This window comes from Sciurus carolinensis, chromosome 1 (assembly GCF_902686445.1).
Source record: "Sciurus carolinensis chromosome 1, mSciCar1.2, whole genome shotgun sequence".
Lineage (NCBI taxonomy): Eukaryota > Metazoa > Chordata > Mammalia > Rodentia > Sciuridae > Sciurus > Sciurus carolinensis.
This window is the reverse complement of record NC_062213.1, coordinates 111130106-111142107: the sequence shown is the minus strand read 5'-3', so window position 1 is coordinate 111142107 and position 12002 is coordinate 111130106. Positions and strand designations below refer to the sequence as shown.

Here is a 12002-nt window from a genome sequence, read left to right as displayed (position 1 = left end):
GAGAGCACAGGAGAAGACAGGAAGGGCTAAGAAAGGAGCACTCCCAGACAGGCACAGTGGTCCACACCTGTAATCCCACCTACTCAGGAGCCTGAGGCAGGAGGATCACAAGTTCAAGGCCAGTCTGGCAACTCAGCAAGACCCTGTCTCAAAATCAATCAATTAATTAATTAATTGGGCTAGGTATGTAGCTCAGTGGTGGAGCACTTGCCTAGCATGCACAGAGCCCTGGGTTTAATCACTAGTACTGAAAAAGAGAGTGGGGGTGGGGGATGGAGAAAGGGAAAGAAAAGAAAGGCACACTCCTCTGCATCCACCACCCAACCCTTCTCCTGGAGCCTTGGTTGAAAGACATTGCTACAGGGGCTCTGATTCCATGATTCCTTTGGCATTCTGATGATGCCCCTGTACCCTTCTCAGAATACTATTTATTTAATGCATAAAATGTATAGGATTAGATAGGAAACTAATTATATTGAAAAATACAAATACTATCTAAATCTGTAAAGTAGAAATGTACATGCACTTTATATGTATTGCATTAAGTTACAAGATCTAGTGGTGGAAATAGTAATTTCAAAGTAGTGATGAATATAAATGATGTCTTTAGGTATCTTCAACAACTGTGATATAAAATTAAAACACCTTGTGATTTCATCTATCTGGTGACAAAGTCGCATATGCAGTTAATACTATTGTGGTTGCCTGAATTTATGACAGGAGAAATTGCCAGGTTTCAGTGAGGTGGAATTGAGGTAAAGATGATTTTCGTGTGCATTCAAATACACAACCTGCCTGCCTCCTGCAGTACAGCACAGAACCTAAGTTAGGAACCCCGGTCAGGATGCTAGGGAATTGCACTGCCACCTCTTCTCCAGCAGGGGAAGACTTGAGCCGGGCAGGTTGCGGGACCAGTGCTCCATGAACCCAAGTCCTCTAGGGCCTGTCCCACCACCCAGGACAGGTTTCATGCCTCTGGGTGGAGCAAGATGTAAGGTAGTCCAGGCAGGCCAGTCAGGCCTCACACCATGAGCACCGAAGATGAAGCCTAGAAAAGCCCTGGAGGGACTGACCAGAGAAGGTTCCTTGGAGGAGGTAGCCGTGGGGGAAGGGGAGGCTCAGAGGTGCAGGTACCAACTGCTGACTTCTCTGCTGTGCCTGGCAGGTTCATGCAAGAGCTGACAGAGATGCTGGGCTTCCGACCCTACCGCTTCTATTTCTACATGTGGAAGTTTGTGTCTCCATTGTGCATGGCCATCCTCACGACCGCCAGTATCATCCAACTGGGGGTGACGCCCCCGGGCTATAGCGCGTGGATTAAGGAGGAGGTGAGGGTGGTTTCTGGGAAACCCAGGGTCAAGGCCTTTAATGCAACAGGTATTCAGGATAAACCTTTACATGGCAGCTATTCAGTCCCAGGCCTGCCAGGTGTTTTGCACAGCTACTCTGAAATCTTTAGAACAGCACAAAGAGAAAGGTGCTATTGTTTCTATAGCACAAATGGGGAAACAGTCTTTCTAACCCATATTCTCTCTCCGTGTCTATGGAGTAGAAGTACCCATCCCATTTTACAGATGTAGAAACTGAGACCTTTTAACCAAGGTGACCAGCTAAAAAACTCAAGTAGCACCCCCAGATGAGAGGAGTGGGAGGCCTTAGGCCTGGGCAGGAAGAGGCCGCCTAGAGGCCTGGGAGGGTAAACTGTGCTAGCTGTGGTCCTCACTGCCACCTGCCTCCAGGCTGCCGAGCGCTACCTGTATTTCCCCAACTGGGCCATGGCACTCCTGATCACCCTCATCGTTGTGGCAACCCTGCCCATCCCTGTGGTATTTGTCCTGCGGCACTTCCATCTGCTCTCCGACGGCTCCAACACCCTCTCCGTGTCCTACAAGAAGGGCCGCATGATGAAGGATGTCTCCAACCTGGAGGAGAATGATGAGACCCGCTTCATCCTCAGCAAGGTGCCCAGCGAGGCTCCCTCCCCCATGCCCACCCACCGCTCCTACCTGGGGCCTGGCAGCACATCACCCCTGGAGAGCAGCAGCAACCCCAATGGACGCTATGGAAGCGGCTACCTCCTGGCCAGCACACCTGAATCAGAGCTGTGACCACTGCCCCTACCCTGCCCACCTCTCCTGCCATGCCCAACCTGCCCACTGGTCTGGGCCTGGCCTCTTCTTCCACAGTGGCCACCAGGCCCAGGCCAAGCCCAAGGAGAGAGGGTCATGCCCTGCCTCATTCCCACCCCAGTCCTGGCAGACTCTGCTCCCTAGCTCTGAGCAGGGAGCCAGGAGCAGCTCTGTCCCCTAGTCCAGGCCCTCGATCCATCTAACCCTTAGAACCTTTCACCAAATTGCAGCCATGTAACCCAGAACAATCTAGAAGTCCTGATTTCCAGTACAGGGAAGACTCCAAGTGGCTACTTTGGGGGTCATTCCACCCTCCTCTCTCCTTGTACCCTGCCACCTGCAGTTCTGGGGTTTGGGGTAGGGTCCCCCTGTAGTATCAGGTGGTGGTGAGGAGAGGCCTCAGGGCCTAGGGGCAGTCTGCCATGAGAACAGGACTCACCATCCTGCCCAACCCAGACTGACGGCTCCTGAGCCAAGAGGTTGCCTGACTAAGGCTGGGTTGGAGAACAGGTGTGCCAGGAGTGTGCAGAAGCTCCCAAGGCCTGTTTTGTGAGGAAGTGGTGCCCCCAGCTTGAGCAAGAACCGTGACAGCAAAAGGGACTTGTTGGCCCCCAGCTCTAAGTTGGAGACTTTGGGTGTCCTTGCCCCTCTCTGGGGCAGGTGAGGTATGCTCCTGCATTCTGCCTGGGTGGGCAATGACAGGGTCCAGAATCTCCCCACCTCTGTCAGGGCTTAGCCATCTCCCAGCCCCCTCTATCCAACCTGAAGCCCAGGGTAGTGGCCTCTGCCTTCTTTCTAAGGGGGCAGTGCAAGGTGAGGTTTCCAGAGCACAACTTGATGGTTCCCAGCACAATTAGATGATTTGGAGCACAATCGTGAAGCACACTCCTCCACTCACCTGGGGCCCAATTTTCTCTCTAGTGGCAGCTTCTCCCCTGGAATGGGCATCCCTGTAGTTCAGGAGCTCACCCCCAGGAAGTCTTGTTCCTGGAGAAAGATAATTTCACTGCCCCTTTTGGGCCACCACTCACTTACCTTGTTGCACAAGCACAGCCACCAGTGTGCATGTTGTGTGCAGACACCTTGGGAATCTTGCCCAAGCTTCCCTTGGCCTGTGGCGGGCAGCAGTGTGGACAGTGCCGTGGACATTGGAGGCTGCCAAGGGCGGAGTGGAGTCTCAGTCATGAGGCCTTATACCTGCAGGAAGCTGCAGCTGATGGCAGCAACCCCACCCTTACCTACCTTCAAACCTCTCCTGAAGATAAGCTGCCTGTGAGGATCAGAACCAGATCCAGAATAAATGTCTGCAGACAGATAGATGGATAGGTGTACAGATGGATGGATGGATAGCTCAGTGGATGAGAGGAAGTCAGTCAGTTAGGCTTCATGTCTGAGAGCTGTGGTGTGCAGGAATGGAGCAGGCCATAGTCCTAGGCTTGGACATCTTCACAGAGGGTCCAAAGTCCTTCTTGTGACCCTGAATACTCTCAGCACTGGGAAGGACAGACTAAGCCCTGGTCCCTCCCTTTACCCCTTAGTCTTCTGCCACACCCCTCCACCACAGCCTGCCATTTCCCTTACTCCAGCCTCCCCCACACCTTCTCTCAATTCTAGTCCTCTCGGCCCCACCTGTCCTTCCTGAGTGTGTGAGAGGAAAGGGAGACCCACATATCCCCAAAGAGAGGCCCTCTCACCTGACAACACCTCCTACCTGGCTTCATGCCTGATCCCAAGCAGAATTAGCAACAGGAAAAGCAAGGCCCCAGGAGAGACACTCCGCTGTCTATACTGTTCTATATATGCTATTTCTATTGTACATTCAATCTGTACATGTGGGTGTAAATGCTGTGAAATGACAAACCCAATATTATACTGTGGCTGGTGGACTATTTTCATCCTCAGTGCTGTACAGATCTATTTTCATTGTATATTTGATATATTTTTAATTTTGTAGCATGGCTGGGCCAGGCCCCAGCCCGCGAGCCTGCAGGAGGGGCTGAGCCAGGGCTGTCTGCTTGCTCATTGTGGGCTCAGTAGCGTTCATCGTAGCCTTTTGCTGTGGGCTGGGCCCTGGCCCGGCAGTGTCTTTGCTGTGTTAGATGTTAGACGTAGGTCCCAGAGCTTGGTGTTGTGTGTGTGTGTGTGTGTGTGTGTGTGTGTGTGTGTGTAGTGTGCACATGCGTGGCTGTGGGTGTTTGTAGGGTGCTGATTTGTGACCCTCAGTGTTCACCATCCTCCTGAAGACCATGCTCCCCCTCTTCTTCCTCCTCTCAGCTCTGAGAGAGGCCTCAGGACAAGTGCCCCAGGAAGCTTTGGCTTCAGCTTTGACAGTTGCCTTCACATCTCTGGTGGGAGGGAGGGCCTTGGAAGTGGGGGGAAAAAAAGTCCCCAAATTTATTTTCCAGTCAACCTGTTCCTGTTCTCACTGGAGTCTCAGCTCTTTGGCAGGGAAGGTCCTGGGTTTCTTGGGTTGGTGACCTCCAGAGGGCCTCACTGCACCTCTGTCCTGCATTTGTCCTTGAGATGATCCTGATTACTCAGAAAGGAACAACTGCCTGACTGTGCTTCTGATGCCTCTGCTCACTCTGCAGGGGAGTCAGGGCAGGTGGGGTCACCTGAGGAGCTAGGATCAAGTCCCAGCTTCTCTGGAAGAGCAGGAGGTGGCCAGAGAGGGGCAGACCCCCCGCCGGCTTTGGTGCTGTCCATGTAGTGCCCACCAGGAGGCAGAGGGGCTCCCAGCTGTGAATGGCTAAGCTGAGTAGGCAGGGCGGTGCCTGTGAGAGGAATGTGCCCAGCCCCAGTCACCTGCTTCTTGCTCAGGGAGCCTTTGCCCTCTCCACTGAGGTGATGTGAGCCCAAGGCTTGGATTGGGGTGGACAGGTGGGGCATGCAAGGTAATGCAGGTGAGGTAGGCTTCTGCTTTCCAGCAATAACTGCAGGGACTGCTGATTTCTTAGTGCCAGAAGAAGCCCATCCAAGTCAGCCTGCATCAGCCATGAGGCTGGGCCTGGGCCCCGTGCAGGCCCGTAGTATTGCCAGGCAGGTGGATGCCTTTCCTCTTGGTTGTACACCCGCCGCCAGAGTACTCCCCACCTTGAAAAAGAGAAGTGAGATTTAACAGTTCATAAAGCACCTGACTCCCTGTGCACCCCCGGGTCCTTCCACTAGCCCTGAAACAGGGGGGCTGCTGCCGCTTCACTGGGGCCTGATGGCCTGGGCTGGGGAAGAAAGGTCCAGGCTCCCTTCTCGTGGAAAGCCCTGCTTTGTACAGACCCAAGCACACACACCAGGCAGTCACTTTGGGTCCTGGTGCAAGTTCAGATCAGTTCAAGACCATGTGTCCCATGGCTGGTCAGAGCCCTGGGTCAGGACCATTCACCCAGGGTGGGGGATGAGGCATTGTCACCCCAGGGCCCCTCTTTCCTCTCCCCCCACACTGGTGTAAAATAAAGTGTCTGTTCTTACCAAACCCTTCTTGCTTTTTTTACCTGCTCTTGGGATCAGGGAAAGGGAATGGGAGAAGCCGAGGATCCTGAGGGAAGCTTTGGGGCAAGAACTTGGAGTGCAATGTGTGGAGAGGATTCCAGAGGGTGCTGGCTGGCTGGCGGAGGAGCTTGGGAAGCCTCATAGATTTATTTTCCTAGGAATTGCCCTAAGGTATTTCAGTGCACACACTTGTGGCAGGCCTTACTGGATCCCAGCTATTCCAGACACCTAACCTCCTGTGAGCTTTGCAGCAGTTCTCTAAGGGAGATGCTTTTGGTCTAGATGTTTCTGTGTGAGGAAAATGAGACTCCATCTGATGTGAGGATGGCATCTGGTGGCCTTTTCCAGGGCTTCGCACAGGACATTCCTGTCCTGACTGATTGCCAGGGAAAGCCATACCCATCAGCTCATCAAGGGTGGGGTACGTGAAGGCCTACTTTGGAAGGTGGGGGGCTAGGGACTAGGAAGCTGCCAGTGTCCAGAGGTCCCAGAGCAAGGACTGGAAAGGCAGCAGACTCAGGGTGCTAGAGAGGTGGGTTGGCTGTGAGTGAGCTGTATTATGAGTTCTAAGCCATCCTTGATTTAGGCTGGCTATCTTGGAAACTTCAGTGGAAGGTGAAGATGAACCACAGGATGTGACATCACCTATTTTCTCAAATTTCTATCCCAAGTATTTATTAAGCACCCACTGAAATGCTGAAATGCTGAGCACCATGCATAGAAAGAGCAAATGGCAGGGGAAACCCATCTCCCTGTTCCCCTCAAGAGCGAAGATGTCTGGCTTCTAAGAGGGTCTCACCTGCACCCTGCCCGACTTGTCCAAAATGATGCTGCTGTATCACTTTAGACATACTCAGCCAAGGTCCTTAAAGGAGACTTCCATTTTCTTCCCCTGCCTCACAGGAAAGTTGTTCCAGGAATAACCACCAGGTGGCGGAAAAACCTTTCTGTCCAGATCTCAGCCTGTGGCTCCTCCTTGCCACTTACTCCTTTGTGGGTTAGTTTATTTGTTGAACAAACATTTATTAAGCACTCACCATGGATAGGCTCCCTGTTAGTCATAGATACATAAAGATAAGTAAATCAGCCCCTACTTTCTTGAGTTTTGCCAAAGGAAGAACCCATCCTGCGATTCCAAATCTCCCCACGTCTCTCAAATAGGGGAATGTCCCAGTGATAGAAAAGTTATTACTTGTATAATCATACAATCTTTTGACTGAAAGTAATGTTTTGCACTGAAATTCCAACCCTCCTGCCAGGAGGGGCACTTGGACACACCAATCAGCAGCATAACAAGGACTTCAGTGCCAGGGAGCTCTGGAGTCAGACTCCTCAAGTTCAAGTTCAAATGCTGGTTCAACCTCATGTTTCTTGGGAAAGCTTGGGCAAGTAATTTAATTTGTCTTATCTTAAATTTCCTAGTCTGTAAAGTTGAAATACTGAATAGGTTAAATGAGATAATACATGTCCAGTTGTCTCATATTGTGTTCCAAGTTAGCCCAACAATTAAAACAACTATTTTATTATATCTCACACTTTTATGGGTAAGGAATTCAGGCAGAGCTTTCTAAGCAACTCTTCTAGTAGCAACTGAGGTCACTCAGTGGTTTTCATCTTTCACTTGAGCTGGTCTGGAAAATCAAGGCAGCCTCACTCCCATTCATTCAAATGTCTAGCACCCCAGTGGGAATGACTGGGAGCCTGGGTTCAGCAGGGAATGTCAGCCAGAGTGAACATCTACAATTGGTTCCTCCAGCAGAGTTACTCTCTGGTGACCAGACTTCTTATCTCATAGCTCTGGGTGCCAGAGAACATTTTGAGAGGCAGGAACTGTGTGTCTGTAATTCTAGGTACTTGGGAGGCTGAGGCAGGAGGATTACTTGAGTCCAGTAGTTGAAGTCCAGCCTGGGCAATATAGTGAGACCATTTCTAAAAACAAAAACAAAAACCTCAGAGAGGCAGAAAATGAAAACTGCCAATTTCTTAAGACCTGGCCTGGAAAATGGTACCCTGTCACCTCCACCATATTCTACGGGCATAACATCTTCCTACAGTTATTAAGGGGAGGGCACATAGACCTCACTTAAAGGATGCGGGGGTTGGCTGCCCATGTAATGAAGCCGTTCTAGTGTTTCAGGGATCTTCATTTTTGGTCATTGGCTCCTTAGAACTACAGAACTGGGACATACAACAGGTCTGTTCTGATGTGGAGGTGAGTGGCTAAATTTGGGTCCTGGGTGGAGGAAGCAGGAGGGGAAGAAGATGAGAAGGACATGCAGGAGAACATGAGAGACTTCTTCTGCCTCAGGTTTGCCCTGGGTTAGGTGACACAAGGTAGTTGAACCATGAGTTTGTCAACAACTGTGAACAAGCCACTTAACTCTGAACCTGCAATTTTCTAATCTATAAAAGGAGGTTGACAATAACATCTCTTCTTGGAGGAGATATTGTAAGGAATAAACAAGCTCCTTCTGTAGTACCTGCTGGATTTCAGTATAGAATTCCTCCATATGAATACAATAGCTACTCATTAAATATTTTCCTCCTTTTCTTACAACCCTGGGTAGGTTCATGGGGCCTGCTTCAATCTGGGAGCTATATCAGCTGGACAGTGAGCCAGCCTCCTAGAGCTGCTTCTAAAGACATGATCAGTCTAAATCGCAAAGAAACCAAGGAAGGAGGAATGAGAAGTTCCCCTTTCCAAGGAAGAGGGCACTCCGAGTGTGTGTGTGGCAGGGGCAGTCTTCCTGATCCTGAACACTATCCTGTTCCTCCCAACAGCCACAACCAAACACACAGTCTCATCCAGCTCTGAGTATAAGGGACTTGGGCCAAGGTTGAAGTATTTCACAGATTTCAGTAATGTGATGATTTGTTTTTCAAAGAAAAGTCCCCAGGTTCTTTAAACTTTCCCATCAAAAAGTAGAGTCTAGGGCAACCCTTAACTGATCTCCTCTTATCCTGTGAGAGTTCTCTCTCTTTCTCTCTCTCTCTCTTTTTTTTTTTTTTTTGCCTCATTTGAATAAATTCTATTCTTTTAGGCTGAAAAATTAAAAAAATAAAAAGCAGAGTCTGTCTCTCTTGAATTTAAATAAGCAAATGCCCCCTCTGACCAACAGGATGGTGGAAGTGAAGCTTTGTGACTTTCAAGGGTAGAACTGCAAACAGTGTTCCAGGGATACTGGTTCTGAGGGAGACCAGCTGCTGTGTCAAAGTCCAATGACCCCGAGACTGCATATAGAGGGCTGGGCATTTGTAGGTGCTTAAGTTGGCCACTTCAGCTGAGCACCCAGCCAACAGCCACTGTCAACTGCCAGTCACATGAACACACCTAGTGGATGTTTAGACCAGCTGGACTACAAAATTTTGCGGTTCCAGCTTACATGTGACTGCAACTGCATGAAGGATTCTAAGCAAGAACCATCTAACTGAGCCCTTCCTAACTTCCCAACCCATAAAATCATGAGCAAAAGAAAATGGCTCTCGAATTTATACCACTACATTTTGTGGGTAATTTGTGTTATAGCAATAGCAATCAGAACATGAAATGCAGTGATCATTTGGCCAACCTTCTTATAATAACAACTGGAGAAATTGAGGCCCTGATAAGGGAAGACATCTAGCCAGAATCCCTATAACAAAGCAAATGAAAACTAAGGACAAGGCCTGGGTTTCTTGACTCCCAATCCAGTGCGCCATACTGCAAGGTGCTGACGGGAAGGGCTCCAGTCCTCTCCCACCCTTCTCATCACTCTGGTAATTCCATGCAGCAGGTATGAATCAAGTCATCTGAATGCCTAGGATTGTGCTAACCAGTGGAAATGCACAAAGAAGGATGAGGCCAGGCAGGGGTCTCAGTCTCATGGAGGCAGTCACAATGCAACTTGGAGTGTCCCTCCCATGGCAGAGCCACCAGTGCCAGACACACTGGTTTAGGTGGGGGGAAATCTGGGAGATGGGAAGAAAACTGTCATTCAACAACAAACCAGCAAGCCATCATGAGGATTACTCTGTGCCAGGCAGAGTGCCAGCTGTGGAACAGAAAGACTCAGGGAGGGTCTGTCCCCAGGTTTCCAGGGTCAGAGCTGGTTGGATTCCAGGTCTCTTCCTTCCTGCCCAGGGCTGACCCACAAAGGGAGGATTTCTGGGTTTCATGAGCAGCCAAAAGGATCCTGAGTTTGGTCTGCATGTCCAGGCAGCTGCTTCCCCTTTCCCCAGGACACTACTGGAGGGGCCTGGGCCCATCAGGACTAATTAACTACTCTAATGGAATGAACCAATTATGCTGGAATTTAGTCTGGGTGGGAGGAATCTGTACTTTTCTAGATGGAGAAATGCTGAGTGCCAAGAAGTCTTGCCAGCTGGGCCCTAAGCTAACGTGTGAGTGTGTGTGTGTGGGGGGGGAGTGGGGTGGCAGGTGTTTTTTGGGCCTAGGTTGGGCCTCCAGCCCAGCAGCCTTGAGCAAAAAGGCCTCTGGGGGAGGGGGGTCCACTCAGCTGGCCCTGGTCCTGTGACTTCTACAAACACTGTCCTACCTGCAGAGGCCACACAGTCTCCATATTCTTCTCTGGCCTGGGCCCAACTGCAGCCATAGCTCTGTCTTCCAGGTTCACTGTTGCTGTTTAGGCCTGAAATTCCTTAGTGGGCATGTGCCTGTGAGCTGGCACCCAGGTTCTTTCTAGCCCTATGACTCTAAGGCCATAGTTTATGAGGACTTAGGTCCTGGCCCAGCCTGAGCTTCTGGTCTCTTCCCTTTAAGAGCTGGGCCATCAGAGGATGTCTTTGGAGAGACCTGAGTCCCAAATACAACTTCACTCAAATTTTCACAGTAACCCAACCATGCCTTCAGTCCTTGGTCACAGCCATCTTAGCCAACCTTCACAAGGCCTGGATGACTCTGGGTTCCCTTTAAGGTTAGGTTCTCCCCAAAGTCCTTCTGGGAAGGCTCTCACATTTGATTTGGAGCCTGGGATCTGCAGGTTGCCTGGAGGTGGGATAGGAGGACAACAAGCTCCCAGCCTTCTCCTGCCTACCTTTCCCTTCTTGTTCCATGAGAGGACATCATTGCCTGATGATAATGTTTGATAAAGAAATTCAATTAACCAGAATAAGAGGGAGCAGGGCATGCTGGGAAAGTATGCTGGCTCCTTGGCCTGGACTTGAAGGAGGAGGGGTTGGTCCCCGGCAGGAGCTGAAATGCCAACAGGGGGAAGTGTGAGTGCCAATGAGTACCTTACTCAGGCAGACATGGAGTGTGCTTCTTGGCCTGGAACCCCTCAAAACAAGTGGGGCCAAAGAAGGAGGATAGAGAGGAGTTTGGATGGCCCCTGTCACCCCAAAGAGACTAAGCCACACAAATCCCCCAATGGAGAAAGAGGAAGCATAAATGGCTTTGATTTCAGTCTCTCAGTTTCCTGCAGGGAGGGTCAGCTTCAGTATTCAGAAAGCAAGGACCTTCTTTAAGGGGCTCTGGAAAAGTTTGACATTGTCATTCTAGAATCAAACATTGTTCTCTCTCTTGCTTTTTGGAAGTACCCCAATCCTGGTGAGAGAAGCTCACTGCAGCTGACACATTAGTATGAACTGACTTGCACATAGATGTTCTTCCCTACAGCTAGGAGGAATAGGGTGCCCAGGATAGGAAAGTGGTGAAAAGGGGGAAAGAAGCTTGGGGAATTAGGACTTTCCAACTGTAACGGCTTGTGTCTTGCCTAAGTCTGTTAGTTATCAAGGTCTTGGAGGAATGGACAGAATAGAGTCCGGGATGGTAACCTTATGTTGGGTTCTAGAATCAACAGGAAGCCCAGGATCAGCTGCCACCCCATACCATAATAGCCCCCCTTTCTTCTTAACCATCGCAGTCAGAGCAGAGGGTGAGGTTCAGAACCAGGCCACCACAACACCACCAGGGGGCAGCACCCTCACACCCACAGTAGGCTGGCATCCAGCCAGCAGGCAGGGGGCTCTTTCCATCCTGAGGTCTGTGTCAAAGAACAACATGACCTCACACATACAGAGCTGATGGGGACAAGCCCCATGATGCCAAGGGTAGCACACAGACTCCCCCAGAGAAGCCCACAGGACCCAGAGAACTCTGGTTAGTCCAGAGTTCTAGAATAAAACCTTCTGTAAGTGGTAAGCCTTCTCTGGAAGCCTCTTGTCTGAGCTACCTTCTCTAGGAGTTGACCAGGAGTTCTCCTCTTAGTGTACCTTTAACTGACTGCCTATTTTTCTGGGCTCTTTCTGGTTATCCTACCCTCACACCAGTTTTCCCTCCCCTCCTGGCCTCCTCTCGCCCTGGCAGTGTTCTCCTTCCACCCTCTCCCCAGGTGCTCATCACCAGCCAACAGCACTGCAGAATGGAAGCTGACAGGGTAGAAGTTTTCT

At 50.4% G+C, this 12002-nt stretch overlaps 1 protein-coding gene across 1 annotated transcript in view; it reads left to right on the top strand.

Annotated features, from left to right (window-relative positions):
* Slc6a17 (solute carrier family 6 member 17) overlaps positions 1–5588 on the top strand; it is a 50064-nt gene extending 44476 nt beyond the window's left edge. The window contains exons 11-12 of the mRNA XM_047518000.1: positions 1166–1328; positions 1740–5588. Of these exons, the coding sequence (XP_047373956.1) occupies positions 1166–1328; positions 1740–2108 (532 nt within the window). The 3' untranslated portion in view covers positions 2109–5588. The remainder of the gene's footprint in view (positions 1–1165; positions 1329–1739) is intronic.
* Positions 5589–12002: the final 6414 nt, after the last annotated feature.